This window comes from Zingiber officinale, chromosome 4B, assembly GCF_018446385.1.
Source record: "Zingiber officinale cultivar Zhangliang chromosome 4B, Zo_v1.1, whole genome shotgun sequence".
Lineage (NCBI taxonomy): Eukaryota > Viridiplantae > Streptophyta > Magnoliopsida > Zingiberales > Zingiberaceae > Zingiber > Zingiber officinale.
In genome coordinates this window covers 116,743,275-116,769,771 of record NC_055993.1, presented here as the reverse complement: position 1 = coordinate 116,769,771, position 26,497 = coordinate 116,743,275, and the positions used below count along the sequence as shown (strand labels likewise).

The 26,497-nt window shown below is 40.3% G+C and overlaps 1 protein-coding gene across 2 annotated transcripts; it reads right to left on the bottom strand.

Annotated features, from left to right (window-relative positions):
- Positions 1 to 1,650: 1,650 nt before the first annotated feature.
- Positions 1,651 to 8,668, bottom strand: LOC121976151 (KH domain-containing protein At4g18375-like). 2 transcript variants are annotated; one of them, XM_042528177.1, is made up of 8 exons: positions 8,554 to 8,668; positions 6,387 to 6,958; positions 4,524 to 5,018; positions 4,197 to 4,436; positions 3,852 to 4,121; positions 3,618 to 3,673; positions 3,427 to 3,517; positions 1,651 to 2,013 (listed from the first exon to the last, which is right to left on the bottom strand). In XM_042528177.1, the coding sequence occupies exons 2-8, from the start codon at positions 6,954 to 6,956 to the stop codon at positions 1,882 to 1,884; spliced, it is 1,854 nt and encodes a 617-aa protein (XP_042384111.1). In that variant the 5' UTR covers positions 6,957 to 6,958; positions 8,554 to 8,668; the 3' UTR covers positions 1,651 to 1,881. The 2 variants fall into 2 exon arrangements, with proteins under 2 accessions (XP_042384111.1, XP_042384112.1); XM_042528178.1 differs by having other exon boundaries at positions 8,470 to 8,642.
- Between the last annotated feature and the right edge of the window lie 17,829 nt (positions 8,669 to 26,497).

Below are 26,497 nucleotides of genomic sequence, written 5' to 3'. Positions count from 1 at the left end.
TAGTTTGCTTGTATATTGGATGAACTAATTAGTGAATGACACTTGAACAAATATATGAAACAGAATTTTAGATTTACAGGAAAAGTATATTATAGCTCATTCTATTAGAATGGCAAATGTGGATTTTCTTCCTAAAAAAGCTGGCCTTTGCCCGAGCTCCATTTTTCTTCTCCTCTTCTTTTCTTTTCATTTTTATTTTTTTGTTAAAAACAAATAAACCCACAATTTCAAATATTATTAGTCCATCTTCTCCTCTTCTTTTCTTTTTTTTTTTTTTTTTTTTTTTTTTTTTTTGTCAAAACAAACAACCCCTCAATTTCAAATATTAGTCATTCTTCGAGATTATTTCGTTAAACAATGCTTATATAGTTCACCATATATATACATCGATGGGTGAGTATCTAATTCCTTGTGCCAACTTGTCTAACTGTTAAATTTAAGGTTTTTTAATTATTTAAATTTTTTTCATTTAAAAATATACATTTATTTATCATGTTAATAAAAATTTATTGATAAATATAATCAAACGTATTCATTTAATTTAATAAATTATTCTTGACCTTGTGGGTATTAAATAAACTCTTATCAAATTGAAAACCAGAGTGGCTCACAATCGTGTAATTTGTACAACTCTACCTATATATTAACTTTGTAGTTGTTAAGAGGCAACTGTCTCATCCTTAATTTCAACACATCAGGCAACTGTCTCATCCTTAATGTATCAAGAGGCACAGCCAAGATTCCAGTGACATCTTTATTTTAATTCCATTACTTGCATGGGAGAGTGGAAAAAAAGTTACTTAGTGGGGGCTTCAACCGATAGCCAAAAAGAATGCAAGACTTGGCAGGAACCTAATCCAAACAAAGCTCATTTTAGACATTACCACACAATTAAAATGACCAGTATCATGAAATTATTAAACAAGATGGCGATCTCCAACGATGTCCAAAGAATAAAAAGAGCAAAACAAAATGTTCTCAGTTTGATGTACTGTAGCTTGCCTGCCCTTTGATCAATATTTGCTGCAGCCAAACATTGAGTCTCCGTATCTCGAAGCCTCAGCAGGTTCAGGCTCCACCACGAGTCAAGTTTCCAAACAAAGAAAACGCGAGTGAAGAAGAGTGGGAGGCAGTACCTGGTAACTAATACTAAAGCATCCAACAAAAAATTGGAGGGCTGCTTGTTTAATTAATACAGAAAGATATGGAAACTGGGGATGGATATGAGCACATGAAGTGAATGACGATCAACAAAGAAAAGCAAGAGTGACGGAGTGTTGGAAGCAATACCCGATAACTAATACTGAAGTGTCAACAGCCATGAATTCCGTCCAACAAAAAGTGGGGGTTTTGTTTAAGAAATATAGAAAGGTGGGGATAGATATGAGCACATGAAATGAATGAAGATCAGCTACAAAAAAAGCAGGGCAAATAAAGAAACTAGAGACTGAAGTCTATTGATGATAACTGCGGATCAAGAGCAAAAAAATGTTATATTCAGCACCAACTATGAGTAGCCACCCCCATTTTTTAAGTTTCACAGGTGAGCGAGTATCAGGTACAGAGCAATGAACAAACACATCGCTCTTCCTGTTGATGGATAAAGCTCCGTGACGAAGGAGAAGCACGAGTTTATCAGATTAAAAAGTATTAAGAACAGTCAGCAAAGACTTTTTAGACAGGAGCATGTCAACGATGCAGTTAAAATTCACAAGATAAGAGTATTGAAAGAGTACTGATGGTCCAGATGGTCACTAATCAATTTGGTACACCACACAGTGAGAGTAGTCGCCCGTTATCCCCAACCTAAGAGGACTATGGAAAAGTTCAAGTGAGCCATAAAACAACTTAATTCACCTACTCTGGTGCTCGCCTATAATCTTAAGTAGACATGATGAAAGCCTGAATTAGGTTCTCTGCCGTACGCTTCTGCTCGGCGGTACCAGAAATACGTGCAACTCGTTCAAAGGGAGATGTTTTTGAGTCCACAACTTCCACATGAGCCCCTGATATCTGTAATATGAAACAGAAAATTAGTAATTATCATTAAGTGACCAATTAATAGGTGAGATGAGAAATCAAAAATCCAAACTGGAAAGAAAAAAAAGAACCCGCCGCCCAGTTGAGTCACAGAATAGAGTTAATGAAAAATTGTAAGAGGAAACTTACAATTGTTTAAATGTTTAAATGTATATAAAAGCGAAACTGAAATTGTTTAAATGTTATACAAAAGGAGAATTGAAGGCTAGCATTTAAACTTATTGTTCTTATTATGCTTTATTATTTTGAGTTCTCTTTGTATAATATTAGCCTAAAGAAAATTGTAAGAGGCTTTTCTTCACCAAGAAGAGTGATTCGCTGAAGAGTCATATGCTGTGGAATAGGAAAAATGATCCCGAACCACATTATAATGAAGTGTTAGCATTTTTTTCTTGTCTTGTTAATTTCCATTGTATTAATTGTTTGATTGACCATGCTGAGCTAATAGCAAGAGCATAAGTCTTAATCAAATGTTATATCCCCCTCTTACCATTCAGCCACTATCCCTCGCAGTCCTAATAAATGGTACCAGGGAGGTGTCTTCTATAATATCTAGTTAAAAATGAGAACAATTATATATTTAACAAACCATCATGTGCATATATATTTAATTTATTTATTTTTTAATTACATTCTCTTTGGAAACAAGACTTCCAATTGAATACTATATTACTTCATATTAATAAGAACAATTGTCCCAAGTCAACTGTCTTTCTTGCTAAAGCAGGCGAAGAATGAATAGGAGTGTCTATCCACCAAATAAAACTACACTCAAAATTAAACCAAACATATTTTTTTTTGTGGTAGAGTTTGGTTTCGTGTAAACCAAATAACTATTTGCTACTTTAACCAGCAAACTACCAACATTTTAATAGATAGCCAATACACATACGTAATTAAGAAACACATTTTTAGTTATATTAAATTTGGGCCAATTCAATTTGAAACCAAAACTTATTTAGACATTTTCAAATCAAACCAATTCTTTTGTATGAAACTAATCAAATCAAAAGCTTCAGCTTGGTTCAGTTCAATTTTAGCTTTGAAATGGAATGAACAAATAGGAATATCAACTGAAAGACTAGCTTGATCTTCCTCTAACTTACCTAACAGTTCCAAGATAAAAAAAAAGTTCCTGAAATCCCTTAATGTGGTATGTCAAACGTATCTTCCTTCTATAGATTTTACATAACATGAGAATGTGAAATAGTCAACAAATAAATGTTTAGGGACATTATAAGAAAAACATGAAGAATCTGAAGTTATATTAAAACTAAAACACTTAGACAACAAAACCACAAACCAATCAAAAGCTTTTCACGTTCCTCACTACTATAAAACCAAACAAACATAGTTAAAATATGACGGTGATTAGTAAAAACTCACCTTTCTGATATTATCAAGGTTTGTGCCTCCTTTTCCCATTACTTTTGATAAGGCTCCTGGAGGAATCACTATATCAAAATATGCAGGTAATCTGCAACCAGAGAAAAGATCAGAGAATAATTTATTTTATTGATGGTACATACTAGACTAGTAAAATTTAAGATAGGACAGATTGATATAAAATTTCATACCCTCCTCCATAAGACTTCGATGAATACGAAGACAGTGATCCATAACTATCTCTAGCCTTGATAGAGAGCACAGAATGTTATCAGAACATAAGTTGGTGACCATGCACGCATTAACATGAGAGTGCAAAGATAGAAACATAATGAAATTCTTTTCATAATGAAGGGCAAGAAAAACTACTATATCACAACCTCAATCATAATAAAAGGATAATTAGATTATAGAAGGAGGTATACCGGCATTGTGTTGTAACCATATAAACTACTGCCAGAGAATCCTCCCAGTCCCCTCTCAGCTTCTACTCTATGGTCATAGCTCAGCGGTGCACGAGGTGGATTTTCAGGTAACACTTGCGGTACTGACAAACTGCTAGAATGAAGAGGAACGTTCTGATTGGTATCCTTGTGAACATTCTGATTACTCTCCTTATCTTTCAAAGAATCTTCTCTGAGCCTAAATACAACTTGCCGAAGTGCATCACGCAACCTCCCTACCTCCCCAGACACCTGCCATCATAAAGGACCAAGATATGAAAGGTGAAGCCAAATATAATAAACCTGAGAGTCCAGAAATAAGCAAACCTCCACAAGCTCAGAGTCAGAAGAAGCATTTTTGGGTTTTTTCCCCTTGGATATGTAAATAATTGCCTTAGTCGACTTTCGCATATCATTTATAATGGAACCACTCTTTCCTATCAAGCATCCTATGGCTTTTGAAGGAACAAGAAGACGGATATTAGCATTGTTGTCATCTTGATCATTAATCTTTTCTTGAAGCAGCAAAACAGCTTCGATTGCAGAAGATTTCACATCATTGGTCGACTGCACAGTGAGAGTCAAGATCTCAAAATATGTTAGATAATTGTGCGACAAGGAAGCATGTAAACGACGGAAGAAAACATTTCAAACCTCAGTAGAGGTGACTGTGATAATACACTCATCAGTATCATCCTTCTTGTCATCAACACTTATAGTTGCTCCACTGGATTGCCTTATGCTCTTTATGGTACTCCCTCCCTTGCCGATTACACGTCCAATCTTATCCGATGGGCATAGAACTTGGAGGACCAGGTCCTCTGAATGAGTTGGAGCACCATATCCAGGAACAATAGGAACAGTTGATGGTAAGAATGGCCATACATTCGTTGTATCAGTAAAACCAGAAATTTCAGATGAGAAGCGAGATGCAGGTATGACCGGTGGCACTGATCCAGGAGACAAAAGAGAGTCTGTATGGGAATAGAGGCTGCCAGCTGGAATTATAGGAACATCTGAAGGAATTATAATGGGTGGAAGATCAGGAATTGAGGTATCGAGAGAAATTTCTTCTTTGGGTGAGAATTTGTACATGATAGCAGAAATAGCAGTTAATGCTGTTTCAACTGCTTCAGCATCACCAGTAATCTGTGGAGAAGTACAGATAGAAAGATGAGATTTGAGGTAGCATCCTTGTGCTACTTGTGCTTTAATCAAGCTGATATCAAACTATAACATGATATGAGAGAATTGTTCGTGAACATATTGATGCGTCAGGCTAAAAGCCTAGACAGTCTTTTAAGGTGACATAATTGCATATGATGACATTCCAGAATGAAAACAGTTGCTGAAACCAAAAAGGCAGCAGGCAGATAAAGGAAAAAACTTGTGTAACGGTTGAATTATCATACTTTAGGTTCCCAATCTTTCAGAATAGTCTATTATGTGCATAATCAAAGGAATTAATTCTGGTGTCTGACAGTCTTCAACAGGAATTGAAGTTTAAACAAAAAGGTTTGTATTAAGATTTACAAGATGAATAACACTTAGATTCAGAAGAGCATAATATCCTTCCAAACGAATTTGACATTAAAATAATGAAAGGTGGATCATCCAAGGTAACACATTTTGGGCAAATAACAAGAGAATAAGATAAGTTGACTTCTGAGCAAAGGAAGGGTTAAGATGGTCATATATTGGGAGAACATAATCCTTTTTCCAAAAATCAGGGTGGGATTGCAGAAACAGAGATCATGTTCACCACCAAAAGAGATGTGTCCCAAAGAAAGAATCAATGAGTTACAAAAATTAGAAACTGATTCAATCTTTAAGTGTTCACAATTACAATTTTAGGCTACTCAAACTTGTAGATAGTTCAGTATGGACATTGGGAATGATTTTGAGTTAAAATATCTTACAGTTTCCACAGATTGCCTAAATCAAAGGATGAGATTACTTGGAAAAAAGTTTAGAAACAGGACTAAAACTCAATTGCAATTCAAAGAGTGAGATAGGTTGTATACTGTTGGGTGACAACATTTTTCAAACAACACCTTGGCACTGCAAAAACAGATTTCATGTTAATTATCTAACAAGATGTGGAGTTACAATGGTATCAATGAATTACAAAGATTACTACTAAAAAGAATGCAATTTCCATTTCTAGAGAAAGATCATATGCTAACAGAATGACTGCAATAAACTTTTTATGAGTTACTTCCATCATTTCACAGTAAGCTGACAGACCAATAGCCAGCTATCATCTCCATTGAGTTTATAAAAATTGAAATAATATCTATATGTTACCCAATCAGTAGCTGTATGAAAGAGTCGATGGTAAATTGGAGGTGAACTTGCTGCATATTTTGTGTTCATTACATAAATTATTCTTTCAAAAAATATTAAGTGTATCAGTTAATCAAACCTCAAAAAACAAAATCCTATAAAATACAGAGAAATGAGTTAACAACATCTTATGATCCTACTCATTTCACTGATATGAATATGTTTTATTACCTGAAGAAAATTATCATAACTCATTGCACAGGAATGTGCAGCGTTAGCGGGATCCTTTGAAGTGATTTGGATGTTTGCTCCAGTCTTGGATCTCAGCTTCTTGATGGTAGTCCCAGACTTACCAATGATATTTGCAGATTGACTTGCTGGCACAAGCATATGACACTCATGTTTGTATGGCCTTTCAGTGTCATTAGAGTTATCGAGAACATTTACTATAGCCTCATGGACCTTCAGTAATGCATCCTGAGCAGGACAGAGAGGTTCCAGAACATCTTCATCAATATCAATATGATTCTTCTCCCTAACATAGCAATAAATAGTAATAACCCTCTTATCCGCACCAGGAAAAGGATCAACAATTTGGATTTTAGCATGTGTCTCCTTCCTTATGGTGTTTATGACTTTACCACTCTTGCCAATCACTCCACCAATAACACCAACTGGACAAAGGATACGATATACAACCAGCTCACTATCACTAGTATTATCCTTATAACCCAGTCTTTTCTTCTGTTGTTTTCCTTCATAGTCATTATCTCTCTGCTGGCGCTTTCCGATTTCAACCATATCTGTACAAAGAAACAAGTTTAGTGAGCATTTAGAGCCATAATTGGACTAAAAAGTTGCAAATAAAGACCCCATAAAATTTGCATGACCTTAAAATACAACGGTGATATTTAGGGCAGGCTAGATGGATCTTACCCGATTAACCTTATGTAAAACAACATTACTACTAATGTGTAGATATTTAGAATCCCTTTAGTTACATTAAGAACTTTTTGGTATCTCTCAATCGCTCACACTTTGTAGTTTATTGACTCTAACTTGACTAATTATAAAATCTCTATAATGGTCTTATTTAAACATATTTATACAGTGCTAGCCTAAATTTTTCTAATTTTATCAACTATTATAGCTTTACTTAATTGAACTCGAAGAGGAAAACTAATATTACATTTTTTCCACTAACTTCACTCATTTATCTTAGCATTCTCATCTATCGTATATCAGTTTCTATGCCCTTTTCTTAGCTGCCACATAAGGTCAATATTTTTTTTCCAGTAACCTTGCCTTTCATCTTAGAATTCTCATCTATGTTACACTAGTTTAATGTGTTTGTTGGTTCCAAACAATAACCCATAAAGTGTGATTGACCACACCACAATCATAATATTTTTCATTTTTAGCCTACCAGGCACACCACCATCTCACAAGACTCTCAAAGCCCACCTAATTTCTGTTTTATTAACAGACATTTCACGAATATCTTCACTTTATTAAATTATAGATCCAAGATATCTAATACTCTTTTTTTCATTGCTGAAATAATATTTCCTACATACAATCTTAGCACTTAATTGAAAAAACTTAGTTTATAATTTCTTTCCCAATTCAAAAAAAGTTTAATCTACGCTCACAATATGTGTACACACACTATACAAGATATACATTAACATCTATATACACGCGCAAATTATGTATTACACACACCACAGGCACAGCGTGTATATTATATTGTGTGTGTATCAAACAGAGAGAGATCACATATTTGGGTATCAAGCTGGTATACTAAGGGCTGATATGTGAGGGGTTTAGATTGGCAGTCAGAACCAAATATGAATATGAATTTTAAGGAACAGCTTGAGACTAACTTAAATGGATAGCTCCATCCAGCTTTAAAGAGATTATATACACCATCTAACAAGGAAAATATAGTTTATTAGGATTGGAAAGATAGAAGAGAGCACTAAACACTAAAATTGTGTGCCCTCGACATATAAAGGTAACTACTTGGAGAGAGAGAGAGCGAGAGAGAGAGAGGAAAGTCACGCTTTAAGGAAAAAAAATCTAATATTACCCTAACCAAGACAAAAGAAGCTTCAAGGGAAGCATCAACAATCATAAACGCCAGGCGTACTCGCTAGGAGAAATAAATGGCCTGATTTCTAAGCAACGTCAAAGGAGGAAGAACGAGAGATTAACTGCCTCAGGATTCAGGCAAGCCACTTTAAAGATTCGGATGAGAGGATGTTGGATCTTTCCCAGATGTAAAAGCAAACTTAAAAACGAAATCTCGTACCGTAGTTGGAACGAGAAGGGACGCCGACGGACCGGAATATGCACAAAGTGAAGGCAAGAAATCGATCGGAGGTGTGAGAGGTACCTTGGAGGCGACGAGAAGGAAGAGATGAAAAAAAAACCCTAACGCAAGCGACGGCGCGAGGAGGAATCAAGAAAAAGCTTCGTGAGGGTTTGGAGATTTTTTTTAAGGCGACAATGACTGAACCGGCCGGACGAAACGTCAAATTATAGGCCATGAGCCGGTGTCTCTGAGCCGGACCGGTTCGCGAGGGTTAGTATATGGTTGTGTTGGATAGACTTGTGTGATTATTCATTATGACATAACATAAACCTTCCTGATTGACTCTTTATTAGGAAACATATATAAAATTCGGTAAAAATCAAGGGTCTTTTTTAAAAATATACATCCTTTTTAAAATATATTTTAATATTTTTTTCTCTAAAATATTTTTATTTAAATTTATTATAGCATCTGCCAAAATATATGAAGCACTATTTATATTAAAATATCGGTAAAATAGAAAAAAAAATCTTTAATCACAATTTGAATGTTACGTGCAATCTCACTCATAAAAAATTTTGTTTTCACTCTCTGCATGTAAAATTTTATTTGCTTCAACTCCCTCATGTAAATATTGTGACCTAATTACCCCTGAGATTTTTTAGATACAAAAGGTTCAAAAATGAGTATAATTCATCTTAAATTCAGCACTTTACATTAGAATTGAGTATATTTTCTATTAAATTGAGTATATTCGAGTAAATTTTCTATTAAAATTGCCCTTCATATTTTTTAGGTATAAATAGTCTAAAAATGAGTAAAATTTATATTAAATTCAGTATTTTAAATTAGAATCGAGTATATATTTTCTAATAAATTGAGTATGATTTTTTTCCTATTTAATATAATTCCTCCTAAATTCAGCACCATTTGAAACAAGTCTAGTATATTTTTTATCCAATTGAGTATCATTTAAAGAAAATCTAGTATATTTTTCATCCAATTAAGTACCATTTAAAGAAAATCTAGTATATTTTCATCCAATTGAGGTGAAAAAAGAATCGTACTCAATTTGATAGAAAATATACTAGATTCTAATTTAATGTACTGAATTTAAGAAGATTTATACTCATTTTTAGACTTTTTATACTTAAAATATCAGGGGAATTAGGAAAGTATATTAGACTAGGGAGTGAAGACAAAGATTTTTTCCAATGAAGAGTGCATACAAAGTTGTGTTTGTCAATAGGATCTACATGCAAATTTACCCTACTAAAATATTAGTTATCAAATATAAACTATTTAAACTTCATTAAAATCATTTTAACTTAATCAAAATTATTTTAAAAAATATAAGATTATTTTAATTTGATTTTAAACTAAAGAAAAATATTTTTGATCAAATTTAAATATTTTTTTATTAATTTATAAAAAAATATTTTAATTTAACAGTATTCTATAACAATTTTAATTTAGTTGAGTTAGTTTATATTAATAAGTTGTATCGTGTTACATATTATAGTAGTGATGTTGTTGATCCTATCCGAGAGTCGAGGAATGGATGTTGGGGCGTGGCGCTCTCGTTAATCATTGGTGGACTCCTTGTCAATAAAGTCTGCAATCACAGCAATGTCAGTGCCGAGCCGGGGAGGGATTCTCCGACGATGGCCCTCCGACGCTCAAATCAAACACCAATGTAGAAGAAACGAGGAAGCAAAATGGCAGTGTAACTTTAGCTACAGTAGATATTATGCATGCCTACGTTGAAGCTTGGGGGTCTTTATATAGGACTTCCGGGGAGCGCGTGCACGCTTCTCAAAGCATACCCTAAAGAGACGTGTCAAAAAAGTGTCCCTGACACCGTACCTTAACGACCCAAGCATATCTTTGATAGGACGTGCGAAAGCTTCCATCATACGATCTTATGTCTGACCATGCCGCCAAGTATGTCGTCTGTCGACGGCACAGGCTCCTAGAAGGATATCCTCTGATCCTCCTTTTGTTTGTTACAGACCGAGCGAAAGAGCCGTCGACCAGTTATCGGTCGTCCGGGCGATCTCGTCCTCGGGCCGAGCAGAATGGGCGCTCGGCCAGCATCTGCTCTCCAGGCTTCGCTGCTATGTAGAACGGAGAAGCTGCGCCTGAATGCAGTCTGCTCGGTTGTCACTGTTTTACTGGTGTGAGTCTGAGCGCGCTGGTCGCTTAACGCATGTCTTGTCTGTCTGAGTGCCGGAAGCTCGGTACCTGGCCGAGCTGTGCTAACGTCTGCTTCATGTAGGCTTGGCGGTTCTTCCTTCCGGTCAAAAAAAGGGGGTTGCCCGATCGAACGATGATACTAGGATATTGACTAGCTTGACTTTGACCTCCACCATGTCATTGACCACCTCGCTGACTGGGGCCCCTCCTTATCGCCCGATCAATGTTGGACCCCGTGGTAGTTTTGATGTAATCAACCAAGTTTATGTTAGGTCATGTTTTTCTGATCCCTGTGTCTAAGTGTACAGGAACATAGGAGCGCAGGAAGTCGAGCAGAAGACGCAGCTAGCGAGAAGGACGACACGGGAAGGGAGCCGACGGGCTCGGTGCGTCCGAAGGACGAGAGAGCTGCGGAAGAGTACACCGGTGGGCGTGAAGAACATGCACAGCGTTCGAGGGACGTAAAGCCGGGAAGGAAGACTGCTAGAGGAGAAGCCCGGGAACTGGGTTCGGGTGAGCCATATTCCGGATGGCCGAAATCACCCAAGGAAGCCGAACCAGAACAAGTCAACTGGAAGTTGACTTGTCAATGGTTCGGTCGACCGAACACCCTGATCAGTCGACCGAACCCCTTTGCATCACAGCCGTTGGTGACACGTCAACATCACATCAGCCAGTGGTGAAGTGATCGATCGACCGAACCTCATGATCGATCGACCGAACCCAAGTTTATCCAGAGACTCAGTCGAGCGTTTTGATCGGGCCAACTCAGCTGGAGGCCATTGGCCGATCGGTCGACCGAACATAAGTATCGGTCGACCGAACTCAAGCTCGATCCACAGAGACTGCACCTGGACGGAAGACTGGGAAGGTACAGCAGGTTCGGTCGACCGAACCTGGGGATCGGTCGACCGATCCCTATCGAGTCAAAACCTAATCCCGAAGATCAGGTCATCCGATAAGCTCTAGAACCCTTATATAAAAGAGGGTCTCGGGCAACTTTCTGAGACAACAAAACGAACGAAAAAGCAACTTTTGTACTCTCATTCTCTTAGCAACTACTGTGCTATCAAAAGTGTAAAAGGCTTCTCCGCCTTCAGATAAGGAGACTCTTTTAGTGCGCATTTCCACCGCTTTGGATTAACAACCGTCTCAGTTGTAACCAAGTCAAATAGCTGAGTTTCATTTCTTTACTGTTATTTTACTTTGTTATTAAGTGTTGCTTTATTTTAGAGTTGAAAAGCTTTGAGGAGGGTAACTTTTAGTTTCAGGCAATTCACCTTCCTCTTGTCGGTCTCCGCTGCGCCTACAAGTGGTATCAGAGCCCAACAGCCTCAGAGGGACTAATCGCCATCGAAGCACAAAGATCATAACAATGGCCGGCGCGAACATTCATCCCCCAAAGTTCGACGGAGATTTCGCTACATGGAAGCGAAAAATGGAGGTTTTCTTTAAAACTGAATTTGATATACTTCTAATAATGAAATACGGATATGCAGCGCCGAAAGATAAAGAAGAAAACACGTGGAGCAAGAAGGAGCAAGCCAATTTTGTCGCCAACGGAAAGGCTGAGTTCCACCTGCTCAGCGTTCTGCCACCTCAGGAGGTAAATCGGATTGGAAGCTACGACTCCGCGAAAGATCTCTGGGAAAAATTCCTGAAGCTTCACGAAGGTACTTCCGAAGCGAAGCTAGCAAGGCGCGACATCCTCCGGACCCAGTTGACGAACCTCCGGATGAACCAAGGCGAAAAGGTAGCGTAACTCTAAGCAAGGATCAAAGAGTTGATCACGCAACTAACCAATATTGGAGAAGAAGTAACGAACCGGGACTCGATCCGGTACGCGCTCAACGCCTTCCCGAGAACTCCAGAGTGGGCCTCCTCAGTAGATGAGTACTACATCTCTAAGGACTTTGAGGTAAGTACTCTAGAACATTTGTTTTCTACTTTTGAACTTCACGAATCTCGTGTTGTAGAGAAGTCTAGTCAGAACATTGCCTTAAAGGCAAGAATAAACGGTTCTGACTCCGAAGCCTCGGTCGACGAATCCGAAGCGGCACTACTGGTAAGACGCTTTAATAAATTTTTTAAATATAATAAATTTAGATTGCGGTCGAAAAAGCTTCAGCAAAAGAAAAGGGTGGTTCGTTGCTACAATTGCAACGAAGAAGGACATATTAAAGATGACTGCCCAAAACTGAAGAGCAAAAGTAAAGTAAAGAGTAAGAAGCCAGCTCGACCCAAACACAACCTAAAGGCCACGTGGGATGATTCATCGTCCTTCGAATCCGAAGTTAAAGAATTCTCAGGACTAGCACTGATGGCCAACCATCAGCTAGAAGAAACGTCTAGCTCATAAATGAGCATAGATGAAGGGGGAGGAACAACAGAAGAAGAAGAAAGCTATGATGAAGGGGGAGCATCGCAGGACGAGGTAAGTAAGGTACGTGCCCTAAACCTTAAACAGTCCTTTAGTTTTATTAAAGCTCTTTCTAAATAATTAGATAAAGTAGAAAAGGAAAATGAATATTTGAAATCAGAAAATGAATATTTGAAATTAGAAATTAAAAAATTGAAAATTGATGCATGTTTTAAAAATGTTTTTCCACATTCAAAAATAAAGAAAATTAAATTGGTACATAAAAATGCATCAGGGTCAACTTAGGAAAATACCAAGAAATTATGTACCCCCTAAGTTTTTAATTAATCCTATAGGAAGGAATCTTTATTGGATTCCAAAATCTTTACTAAATTAAAAACTATATAAGTTAGAGCTTAACAGCAAGTAAATTAAACAGATTCTTTATGATGCTTTTGTCTAAGGAAGTGGTTGTTGCTCTAATAACCAAGAAGGCCTAGTGTCTCGCCACGACCTGGAAGCTGAAATATCGAAAAAAATATTTAATTAACTTTCTAATAAAAACATTAAAAGAAAAATTAAATAATGCTTTGAAAGTTTTTACACATTTTCTTAAAAATTCTCCAAAATTTTTTTTAATCTCATTCAAAAGACTTTTTTGTACCCCGTTTTTTGCTGTGATCAAAGGGGAAGAATAAAAATAAGTTCAGTTAAGGGAGAGTTTATTCAGTTAAGGGGGAGTTTATATTAGTATAAACTTTTCATCTTTTACCTTAGTATAACTTTTTTCATCTTGCAATTTATTTTAAAATTGCAAAATTATGCCTGAATTGTTAGTTTAGTAATTTCTTTAAATTACTATCTCCTTGTTTTACCCTAACGTGAACTTGGGTTGATGCACATCAAAAAGGGGGAGATTGTTGGACCCCGTGGTAGTTTTGATGTGATCAATCAAGTTTAGGTTAGGTCATGTTTTTATGATCCCTGTGTCTAAGTGTACAGGAACATAGGAGCGCAGGAAGTCGAGCGGAAGACGCAGCTAGCGAGAAGGACGACATGGGAAGGGAGCCGACGGGCTCGGTGTGTCCGAAGGACGAGAGAGCTGCGGAAGAGTACACCGGTGGGCGTGAAGAACATGCACGGCGTTCAAGGGACGTAAAGCCGGGAAGGAAGACTGCTAGAGGAGAAGGTCGGGAACTGGGTTCGGGTGAGCCCTATTCCGGATGGCCGAAATCACCCAAGGAAGTCGAACCAGAACAAGTCAACTGGAAGTTGACTTGTCAATGGTTCGATCAACCGAACACCTTGATCGGTCGATCGAACCCCTTTGCATTAGAGCACAGTCGTTGGTGACACGTCAGTATCACATCAGCCAGTGGTGAAGTGATCGGTCGACCGAACCTCATGATCGGTCGACCGAACCCAAGTTTATCCAGAGACTCGGTCGAGCATTTTGATCGGGCCAACTCAGCTGGAGGTCGTTGGTCGATCGGTCGACCGAATATAAGTATCGGTCGACCGAACCCAAGCTCGATCCACAGAGACTGCACCTGGATGGAATACTGGGCAGGTACAGCAGGTTCGGTCGACCAAACCTGAGGATCGATCGACCGATCCCTCTCGAGTCAAAACCTGATCTTGAAGATCAGGTCATCCGATAAGCTCTAGAACCCCTATATAAAGGAGGGTCTCGGGCAGCTTTCTGAGACAACGAAAACGAACGAAAAAACAACTTTTGTACTCTCATTCTCTTAGCAACTACTGTGCTGTCAAAAGTGTAAAAGGCTTCTCCGCCTTTAGAGAAGGAGACTCTTTTAGTGCGCCTTTCCACCGCCTTGGATTAACAACCGTCTCGGTTGTAACCAAGTCAAATAGCTGAGTTTCATTTCTTTACTGTTATTTTACTTTGTTATTAAGTGTTGCTTTATTTTAGAGTTGAAAAGCTTGAGGAGGGTAACTTTTAGTTTCAAACAATTCACCCCCCTCTTGCCAGTCCCTGCTGTGCCTACATCACATGTCTCCCCCTCAAGTCTAGTCGAATGAGGCTGCAAGTCCGACTCATTGGACGAGCTAGTCTAAAGATCGGTTGGTCGATCGGCAGTGATACTGGCTGGACCTCGACTGGCTTGCCCGAGGGTGTTGAACAGCCCTAAGATTGCTCCTCGAGGCCGATCGGTACTTCGCTCATTCGCACATGGAGAAATTTGCAGTTTATCCTTGGCTGAGAGCGGTCGATGCTGGCATCATCCGAATCCCTTCGGAATCCGTGCAAATCATCTCCATTAAAGTCGAGCACGCACCCACGCCTGTTAATGGCGTTTATTAAATGTTGCCCTGTAGGCGTATGCCACGTGCTACTATCGGCATCATCGCACGCCCGAAGCAACAGACGTTGATGTGACGTTTGGCGGTTTGAATTCAACGGCTGGATCTGCACTCCGGCTCCCGTGACCTAGATCGGACGGCCCCGGTCGACCGAGCTCAAGTTTTATAAAGTCGTGATGTCGACTTCTTTCTCCTACGATTTTTGCGAAGGTTGTCGGCGTTCCTCTGCGTGACCAGTGCTCCGGCGACGCTCCGCTCCTGTTTCCGGAGACCTTTTTCTCTTGTAAGCTCTCCCATTCCTTTCTGTTCTTCAATCTTTTCATCACTCAGTTGTTTTCCGTTATCCGTCGTGTTCTGTGTTTGCCTTTATTCTCGTCGAACCTGTTTTCTTGCTTTCCGGCAATGGGCAGTTCTTCACAGTCGTCGGACCCCTCACCTAGACTCTAGTATTCTACCATGGAGATCAGATTCGATGCGGGCGATGCTGAAAACCTTAGAAATGCCTTCGGAATCCCTTATGACCATGAGGTCATTCTGGCTTCTCCGTCCGATCGGCCACATTACCCGCCGATCGGCACCATCTGCTTGTTCCGAGACCAGTTTGTGGTCGGCCTGCGATTTCCTATCCACCCTTTTGTCATCGAAGTTTGTAATTACTTCTGTGTCCCACTTTCCCAACTAGTACCGAATTCCTTTTGTCTGCTGTGCGACGTTGTTGTTCTTTTCCGGCTGCACAACATCCCTTTGACCCCTCAAGTTTTTCATTATTTTTACTACTCCAAGCAATCCGAGCTAGGGACCTATCTCTTTCAGTCTCGGATCGGTCTAGTATTCTTTGATAAGATGTCCACTTCCAACAAACACTGGAAAAGTATTTCTTCTTCATGCGACTCCCCGAACGACCATGCTTCCGGACCCAGTGGCAGGTCGGACTGCCACCTCAGCCTGACCTGAAGAAGTACAAGAGCCAACCGGATTACCTTCACGCCGCGAGCATGTTGGCCGGTCAGAAATACGATATCCACAAGCTGCTGCTAGAGGGCGTCATGTATATCTTCGGGCTGAGTCCAATTCGCACGAGGCTCCCGAGTGGCTTAGGTATGAAATTTCTTGGCTACTTTCTCTTGAGTCTAATTGATTTACTTTTTTTTTCTTTTGCAGCCAAAGTCATGATGCGAGCACGTGCGGTGGGGCGGCCTGACGAAGCTGAAAGATGCTGAGATTGAAGCGGCTGCTGCCAAAGAAATGGCGAGCCTTGGCTTGGCGCCGGTCGGCTCCAACGAAGGCACACAAGCCGAGAGCGGGGAGACCCCCACTGCCGTTCAGACGGCCAACATCACAGAAGTTGTTGTGCCGCCCCCAACACTCGAAGCACAGCCCACTACTCAGACCGAGGGTATCGAGTCTTCCGATGAGGGGTTGCCACTTATCAGGCGCAAGAGGCGTCGTACGGAAAACATCTCCCGATCCGCCACCTCGGCCGTGGGTATCGTCGAGGGCACTTCGTCTCTTGCGGCTGTCCCAACAGCGAAAGCCACCTCATCCGATCGGACACCCTCTCTAGTCGGACCGCCATCGGAGGCCATCGCCGCTCCTCCGGTCTCATTTTCGTCGCCGCCCCAAACCCTACAAAGGCCACAGGTGTCTAGGATCGATCCGGCTTCTGTTGTCGCTCCTTCTAGTCTGGCGGTCCCCTCCTCGTTGGACCCAAGCAGATGACGATCGGTGACGGCGACTATCAACCTTCCGACGGAGGACTATCTTGAGCAGTGCACCCGTCCGACCATCTCCGAACACAAGATCCTGATCCTCGGGCCGCTCGCCGATGTTTGGGAGGAGGCGAGGGCCCGAGCGGCCACGATGTCTCCCGGGCAGCTCGACAACAGCCATGTACGAATGTCTACGAGGGTATATTTTTCAGTTATCAATTTACGCATCAATTTATGCCTTACCTCCGATCGACACTTGACCTTTGTCTTTTTATCTGCAATACTGGGTGGAGAGCGTGATCATGTGCCAACGACTCGCTTTTGTAGAGGAGGAGCTGAAGAAGCTCAAAGTCTCTGGCGACACCTCTTCCTCCCAAGGGTCATCGGTCGCCCAGCTGCAGGCCGATCTGGAGAAGGTCCAACAACTCCTCACGGCAAAGCAGTAGAAGTCGGTCGATCAGGCTAGTAGGTTGGGCCAGATCGAGACTCAGTTGAAGACCTACGATAGAAAGCTCGAGCTGGCATCCACAAGGAAACAGCGAGCCATCACCGACTTGGAATTGAAGAACCAGGAGGCTCGATGGCTTGCCCAAAAGCTTAAAGAAGCCGAGAACTTTCTGATCGCCGAGCGGGCCTACCCAGCGATTGGAGAGGAGTCTCTGAATAAGAAGCTCAAGGAGACTTAGGACGCTCTAAAGGCCTCCCACGCTGCTCTAAAGACTTACTAGGAGGTCAAGCCCAGCCGCTTCGAGGTGATGAAATAGGAGTATCTCCGCTTGGACCAGTTTACTGACAAAGTCATCTGACGGATCGTTCAAGCGTTCGAGCTAGTGGTTAATGGGACCCTCCAGCAACTCAAGGTGGGGTGGTCATCTCCCCGAAGCCCTGACGGACGACATTAGCAATCGTAGTCAGCTAAACGACTCCATGTCTGACGATGTATTTGACTATATAGAGTGAGCTGGAGTCTTGTAAAAGTTTTGAGTCTTGAATGTAATCCTGCCGCTTGGCAGTAACCTTTTGTGAAATGAATGGTTCGCCCACTCAGCGTGGCTTTTCCTTATGATTTGTTTACTTTCATGCTTGGCACTGATTTTTTCGTTCGGCTATAATAATGGCTTGTCTTCGGTCTATTCCAACGACTCGCCGGTCGTCGATCAACTATTTGACGAATTCAAATGAGGTTCATACCTGCACCTAGGTTTAAGGTCGCCGCTCAGCGCTGTTATGAGGACTCGCGCTCGAGCATCACCATTTGACGATTTGATGAAGTCGTGGGTTTAGGGTCGTCGCTCGATCGTTGATGGAGACAGGGGTTTAACATTGCCACTCGACGATTTAACGAAGCCAAGGGTTTAAGGTCGCCGCTCGACCGTCGATAGAGACCGGGATTTAACGTCGTCGCTCGATGATGTTATGAGGACTTGCGCTTGAACATCACCATTTGACCATTTGATAAAGTCGTGGGTTTAGGGTCGTCGCTCAACCGCTAATGGAGATAGGAGTTTAACGTCGTCGCTCGACGATTTAACGAAGCCAAGGATTTAAGGTCAACGTTCGACCATCGATGGATATCAGGGTTTAACGTCATCGCTCGACGATTTGATGAAAATATGAGTTTAAGGTCGCCGCTCGACCGTTGATGGAGATCGGGGTTTAACGTCGCCGCTCGACGATTTGGTGAAGATATGAGTTTAATGTCGTCGCTTGACCGTCGATGGAGACCTGGATTTAACGTCGCCGCTCGACGATTTGGTAATGACATGGTTTAACGTTGCTGCTCAACGATTTGGTAAAGACATGGGTTTAAGGTTGCCGCTCGACCGTCAATGGAAACTGGGGTTTAACGTCGTCGCTCGATAATTTGGTGAAGATATGGGTTTAAGGTTGCCGCTCGACCGTCGATGGAGACTGGGGTTTAACGTCACCGCTCGACGATTTGGTGAAGACATGGGTTTAAGGTCGCCGCTCGACCGTCGATAGAGACCAAGGTTTAACGTCGTCACTCGATGATTTGGCTTGTCGTTCGACACAAAGCTTGGAAGCTTAATCTTTTATTTCTCGTCCTTCAACGAAGGAACACAAGGATATAAAGGTACACTTATCACCTCGGCGCACCTCTCATCCGGCTCGGTAAGGCTGGAGATGGTTTGCACTCCACGGTCATTCTAGTCGCCGCCCGTCCTCGTCCTATAAATAGTAGGCACCTGAGCGAAGCTTTTCTATGACCCTGAAGGGTCCAACCCATGAAGCTTCCAGCTTGGTAACGTCGCCGACCGTCTTTACTTTCTTCCACACCAAGTCACCCACTTGAAATGATCTTGGGATCACCCTTCGGTTGTAGCTCTGCTTCATCCTCTGTCGGTATGCCATCAGTCGGACGACCGCTTTAGCGTATGCTTCGTCCACCAAGTCTAGCTCCAGAAGCCTCCGCTCGACGTTGCCTTCATTGTAGTATTGTATCTGGTTAGATTCAAACCCGACTTCGACGGGGACAACCGCTTCACCACCATATAACAGGTGGAAGGGTGTTGCCCCGGTCTCTTCCTTGGGAGTAGTGCGGATCACCCATAACATGCTGGGAAGTTTGTCTACTCAGCTTCCTCCGACGTGGTCAAGCCAAACGTGTAGGATTCGAAGTATTTCGCGGTTGGCGACCTCCTCCTGCCCATTGCTCTGAGGACAGGCTATCGAAGTGAAGACTTGCTGAATGACGTACCCTTAACACCACTCCTTGAGCTCCCAACCCACGAATTGTCTCTCATTATCGAAGACGAGCCGAGGCGGGATCTCGAACCGGCAAATGATGTGCTGCTAAATGAACTTCATGACCATCTGCTCGGTTATCCTCGCTAACGGCTCGGCTTCAACCCATTTGGAGAAATAGTTCACCGCGACAAGCAGGAGCTTCCTCTGACACATCGTCATCGGGAAGAGCACCACGATGTCCATGCCCCACTGGTCGAACGAACAAGCCACTGTGGACGCCTTCATCTCCTCGGTCGCCCGGTGCGAGAGGTTGTGATACTTCTGGCGAGATAAGCAGGTGGCAACCGTCTGAGATGTGTCCTCCTGGAGGGTCGGCCAAAAGTATCCGGCCAGTAAAACCTTCCTTTCTAATGAGCGATCGCCCGGGTGTCCTCTACATTTATATATTCATTGGCCTTCTTGAGCATATGATCGTAGTCGCGGGGTGGCTTCCTGATGAGCGACTGGAAGAAGTCTCCCTCTGCGAGTCCCTGGGTGAAGACATTCATCATGGTCTCAGATGAGACCGAGGGGATATCCATAGTTACCTGGTTGAAGCGTTGGATGTATGTTCGGATGGTTTCTCTCGACCCTTGCTTTAAAGAGAACAGACTGACGCTTGTCTTTTGGTAGCGCCTGCTGCTTGCAAAATGGTGGAGGAAGGTCATTCAGAAATCCTTGAAGCTTTGTATTGATCCGTCTGACAACCTCCTAAACCATCATTGGGCCGAGCCGGACAACGTTGTGAGAAAGACTCGGCACTTCACCCCATTTGTGTATTGGTGAAGTGTAGCAGCGTTGTCGAACTTTCTCAAATGATCATCCGGATCAGTCGATCCGTTGTATTCTCCAATTGTCAATGGAGCGTAGTGCTACAACGTGTAGTGTTCAAAACCAATTATTTAATTAAGGTGAGTTATTGGATTAAATTGTAATTTAATTAGAATCCGGATTTATTTAATTAAGGGGATTTATTAGATTAATTACAATTTAATTAGAATTCAAATTTATTTAATGAGGGATATTCATGGGGTAATTGTAATTATTCATTTAACTAAGAATTTATTCATATAAATAGATTTAATTAATTGAGTTAGCCTAGAAATTTAGATTAATGAATTATATTAAGAAAATAGTAAGATACCAATATATAAAGAGTTAGCATTTATATAATTTATGTATATAAATAATCCTTCTAAACAATATAAAAGTAAAATATAAATATATAGAGCACACAAAATTAAATAAAAGATTAATAATCAATCAGTATACTAATATAATATATGAATTATATATATATATAGTATATAGAATTAAATAAGTAAACTATATATGAAAATTTTATTACCATGGAAATATATTTCTATTTAAACTTGATATTAAATTTTATAGAAATAAAATAAATTACTTAGAAAATTTTATGTGTCACAATTTTTTATATTATATAGATAGATATGAAAATTTTATAATCATGTAAATATGTTTCTATTTAAACTTGATATTAAGTTTAAAAAAAATAGTAAGAACGTGTAAATATTATGTATAATATAAAATATATAATTTAAGAAATATTATGTATAATATAGAATATATAATATAAATTATATATATATATATATATATATATATTTTAAGGACGTGCAACAAAGAAATATTATGTAAAATATAAAATAATATGTTACATAATATATAAGGTATAATATAAATTACAAAGAATAAATAGAATTAAATAAGGAAAATATAGGATTAATAGATGTTGAACGCGCAATTAGTAACCCATTAAGAAATTATAGTATTATACTTTATATAAAAATATATATGGAATTAAATAATCATGGATATATATTCTATCTAGACTTAGTAAAATAATATATATGACTTAGCATTTATAAAATTTATAAAAAAATTAAAAACCTAGACCAAGTTCTAAGCCTCTCTTCTATTTAAACCCTCACCTAGAACTTCTCCCTACCTTCTTATTTCCACTGACCCTAGTAAGATCTTCTCTCCCTCTTGTTCTCCACCGGTGCTAGGATTTTAAAGGAAGACAAGGAGTGGGTGGCTAAGTACATAAGACATGTTCTCAACCGTATTAGTATTTTAGTTTAGTTTTTATAGTCTTGTGAATTTTAGGTACCATAAATTTAGGCGTGATGCTTTAGTTTAAGTTTTTTTTTCCTCAAAGCTTTTAAAGGTTGTATGAATGGAGGATTTTGGGATTCTATAGATTTCTATGTTCTTTTCGGTTTTAGGAAGTTGATGCCATGGTTTATTCCTTCTTCATCTCTTTTTTTGAAATTAGACAATTGTTTATGCTTCTAATGGATTTTAAGACTTATAAGTTTTCGATTATTTTTTTTAAGAAGATAAAATCATATTGTATATTTTCTCTATTATGATTTTGCAGCATTGATATGTTGTCAAGCCACTACATATCATGACCTATATGCATCATGCATATGGGAAAGGAAGCTCATGCGTTATTCATGATTAAACCACTTGAAATTTAATTTAATTTTTAAAGCATGATCTAACACTCAATTTTGCATGTCAATGCCATCTCTCTCTTTCATTGATTATTATGGCCAATGAATAATTATTATAATAGATTTATGAAAATGTTGTTGATATGTACCTACGATATTAGAAAAAGGATTTTTCTTTTGAGGAATGTAATTTGCTGGTGTTTATGTTTTCTACTCATTTTCTAATCAAGATAACCTTATGTCCTATGAAGGTTTCGGATTCTAGATGTGATTGAGCTTTCGGATTTGAGTTTAATTGTGCTCGTGCTTTTTCTTATGTCCTAGCATGATATATATTCCCCCCCCCCCCCCTAGGTGACATGTTAGCATTTGGAAATCTAATTTAGCATGTTCTATGCTATGATATGCTTTAATTAGATATCTTAAATTCATGTATTTGCTGGATACCATGGTAGGTTAGGTGATAACTTCGGAGTTTGTGTAGCGTACATATGATTTTCTCACTCCCTACTATGTTCACCTAAACTCTTGGGTCTTGGTTCCTTTAATTATAACCTCTAACATATATGCATTTTTATTCATGATAACCTTACATGCTACATATATTCTCAGGTTTCTAGTTTAGGTAAGCTTATGTTTTCCTCATGCTTGTCATTGTGATAACTATATGTGCTATATGTATTTTCGGGTTTCCAATTTAGGAAAGTTTATGTTTTCGTCTTGCTTGATATCATGGTAATTTTACATGCTACATGTATTTTTAGAAATTCTAAATTAGGAAAACTTATGTTTTCTTCTTATTTGATATCATGGTAATTTTACATGCTACATGTATTTTTGGATTTCTAATATAGGAGAGCTTATGTTTCTTATTGCTTGTCATCAATTTTATATGTTACATGTGACTTTTGGATTCTAGTTTAGGAAAAGGGTTGAATTTTGTATAGTTAGGCTAATGTTTCCTCTTCCCATCATGATAATTTAAGTGCTCATGAAATGAACCTGTTTACGTTTATGTACAAAAATATATTTATGTTTCATGCTTGAGTAGTAATCATGGCTATGCTTATGCGCATGTTCAAATGTATTAAGTTATGATCCGGGGACGTACGCCCGGGGAGCTTACCAAGTTATGATCCGGGGACCTAAGCCTGGGGAGCTTATTGAGTTATGATCCGGGGCCCTAAGCCCGGGGAACTTACCAAGTTATGATCCGGGGACCTAAGCCCGGGGAACTTGTCAAATCTTATTATGGGTTAAGCTATGAACTGGGAACCTAAGCCTGGGGAGCTCACCCAATTTACGTGGCCGAGTGTGACCGGTGTCCTTAGCCCGGGAGCTCGCCAATCTTATGTGGTAGAGTGTGATCGGTATCTTTAGCCCGGGAACTCACCAAATCTACGTGGCCGAGTGTGACCGGTGTCCTTAGCCCGGGAGCTTGCCAACCTTATGTGGTAGAGTGTGACCGGTGTACTTAGCCCGGGAGCTCGCCAACCTTATGTGGTAGAGTGTGACCGGTGTCTTTAGCCCGGGAGCTCGCCAATCTTATATGGTAGAGTGTGACCGGTGTCCTTAGCCAGGAGCTCACCAAATTATGTAGTTGAGTGTGGCCGGTGCCCTTAGCCCGGGAGCTCACTAACTCTATGTGATTATGATCTTTTCCATGTTTAGCTTATTTACATGCTTATGCTTCTGTTCATCCATAGTATGTACGTTTATGCCAACTAGTATGCTTATGCCTATGTTTATATACATGCTCATGATTATATCTGTTTCATGTTTAGTTTAATTACATGTTTATGCTTATGCTTCTATTCATCCATAGTATATACGTTTATGCTAGCTAGTATGCTTATGCCTATGTTTATTTACATGCTCCTGGTTGTGTATATTGTATACTTAGCTTATGTACATGCTTAGGCTTATGTTTATGCTTGTATGCCTAAGTAGACGTCTACGCTCATGTCCATGATGTGCCGGTAAGTAAGACCTAAGTTATCTTTGATGTGGTTTCCCTTGGTACACTAGATTATAGACGTTAACTAATGTATAACACTGTTTTGAACATGCTGAGTCTCTCACTCACAGTTTATAATTTTTTTTTCAAACAATGAGGCGAACGAGACAGGAGGCATTGACCAGTGAGCCAACTCGGAACAGGGGAAGTACAACCCGAAGACCATCCATTTTAAATTCGGCATTTAGTTATGTTTTCTTTCGAATCATCTATGTAATTTTATTGAAGTAAGGAACTATTATGGAAATATGAGTAAGTGACGTCCGCAGGTTATGTATTACATATATGTATATAAAAAAAAAGAACTAGGGGCGTTACACAACGGGTCTTGAAGTATTGCTTCGAAGAACTGGCGGTTAATCCACTCGGGAGACGCATTAGCTCGGGACGCCTTGCCCTTTCTTGCATCCCGAACGGGCGCTTCGTCTGAAGAAGATCCTTTCTCCTGATTTGCTTACGCAATCTCTGAGGGCGTTTGGAACACAGCTCGGTAGAATGGAATAGGCGCGGGCGGAGCATCTTCATGCATGCCGGTCGGCGGCCTATTTTGCCCGCAAATAGAATACTACTCCGGTCGGTCATCGTGAGCCGCTCGCCCTCCAGAGGCCGACGTTGCTTGGTGCGCCAATCAGTCGGCTAGCGCCTTTTGCTACTGTTGCTCGACGATCTTTGCCACTCACGCTTGTATTAGCGTGTCGAGCCCCTCTTGAGTGAGCGTCACAGTGTGAAGTCATCCAGCTTGTTCCATTTTCTCAGCTCGGATGAAGGTGTGTTCCCACAGACGACGCAAAATTTGATCTTGTCCGAGAGTCGAGGCAATGGATGCTGGGGACATGGCGCTCTCGTTGACCGTTGGTGGACTCCTCGGCAATGAAGCCTGCAATCACAACAACGTCAGTGCTGAGCCGGGGAGGGGTTCTCGGCGATGACCCTTCGACGCTCAAGTTAAACACCGACGATGTAGAAGAAACGAGGAAGCAAAATGACAATGTAATTGTAACTACAGTAGAGATTATGCATACCTCCGTCGAAGCTTGGGGGTCTTTATATAGGACTTCCGGGGAGCGCATGCACGCACCCCGATGCGTGCACGCTCCTCAAAGCATACCCTAAAGCGATGTGTCAAAAAAATGTCTCTGACACCATACCTTAACGACCCAAGCATATCTCTAACAGGACAACGGAAACTTCCATCGTACGATCTTCTGCCTAACCATACTGCCAAGCTTGCCATTTGGCGGCGGCACAGATTCATAGAAGGATATCCTCTGATCCTCCTTTTGTCTATTACAGGCCGAGCGGAAGATCTGCTCGGCAAGTTATCGGCCGTCCGGGCGATCTTGTCCTCGGGCCGAGCGAAATGGCCGCTCGGCCAGCATCCGCTGTCCAGGCTTCACTGCTATGTAGAATGGAGAAGCTGCGCCTGAATGCAGTCTACTCGGTCGTCACTGTTTTGCTGGTGTGAGTCCGAGCGGGCTGGCCGCTCGACGCATGCCTTGTCTGTTTGAGCGTCAGAAGCTCGGTACTTGGCCGAGCTGTGCTAACGTCTGCTTCATGTAGGTTCGGCGGTTCTTCCTTCCGGTCGAAAAAAGGGGGTTGGCCGATCGGACGATGATACCGGAACGTTGACCAATTTGACTTTGACCTTCACCATGTCATTGACCACCTCGTTGACCTAGGCCCCTCCTTATCGTCGGATCACAGTGTTCTATAATAATTATTTTAGAACAGTATTCTATAATAATTTTAATTTAGTTGAGTTAGTTTATATTAATAAGCTGTATCGTGCTACATATTAGAATAGTTATGTTGTAAATGCTGGTATATGACGTTTGGCACATTCGGGTGTTCTAATATGGTGATGATAAGATGGCCTTGCTATTCAAATGGCTTTGGAAGGTTAAGGAACGAAGAGTTATTGTCTGCAACAATAATAAGTTTTATCTTATCAGATGGATCAACTATATGGCATTGAATAAATAAATTTTATTTTATTATTATTAATCAAGCCTTTTTTATTCCTACTGGAAAATAAATTCACAAATGATATATTTTATTTCTAATATCTCTTCTCTTTTTTTTCCTTTTTTTTTAAAAATTATGTGGGTTTATAATGGAGCTCATAATCAACTTGTTCCTTGATTGCAAGACCCTGCAAAAACATCTGCTGAATAGATTTGTTATG

Bases quoted from the DNA above. Each gene is read 5' to 3' on its own strand.
- LOC121976151 (XM_042528177.1), bottom strand. From the start codon at position 6,956: ATGGTTGAAATCGGAAAGCGCCAGCAGAGAGATAATGACTATGAAGGA. The intron at 4,437-4,523 runs GTTTGAAATGTT...CTCACTGTGCAG, and splicing joins TCACAGTCACCTCTACTGAG to TCGACCAATGATGTGAAATC. The intron at 3,518-3,617 runs GTATGAAATTTT...CTCTGGTTGCAG, and splicing joins TCGAAGTCTTATGGAGGAGG to ATTACCTGCATATTTTGATA.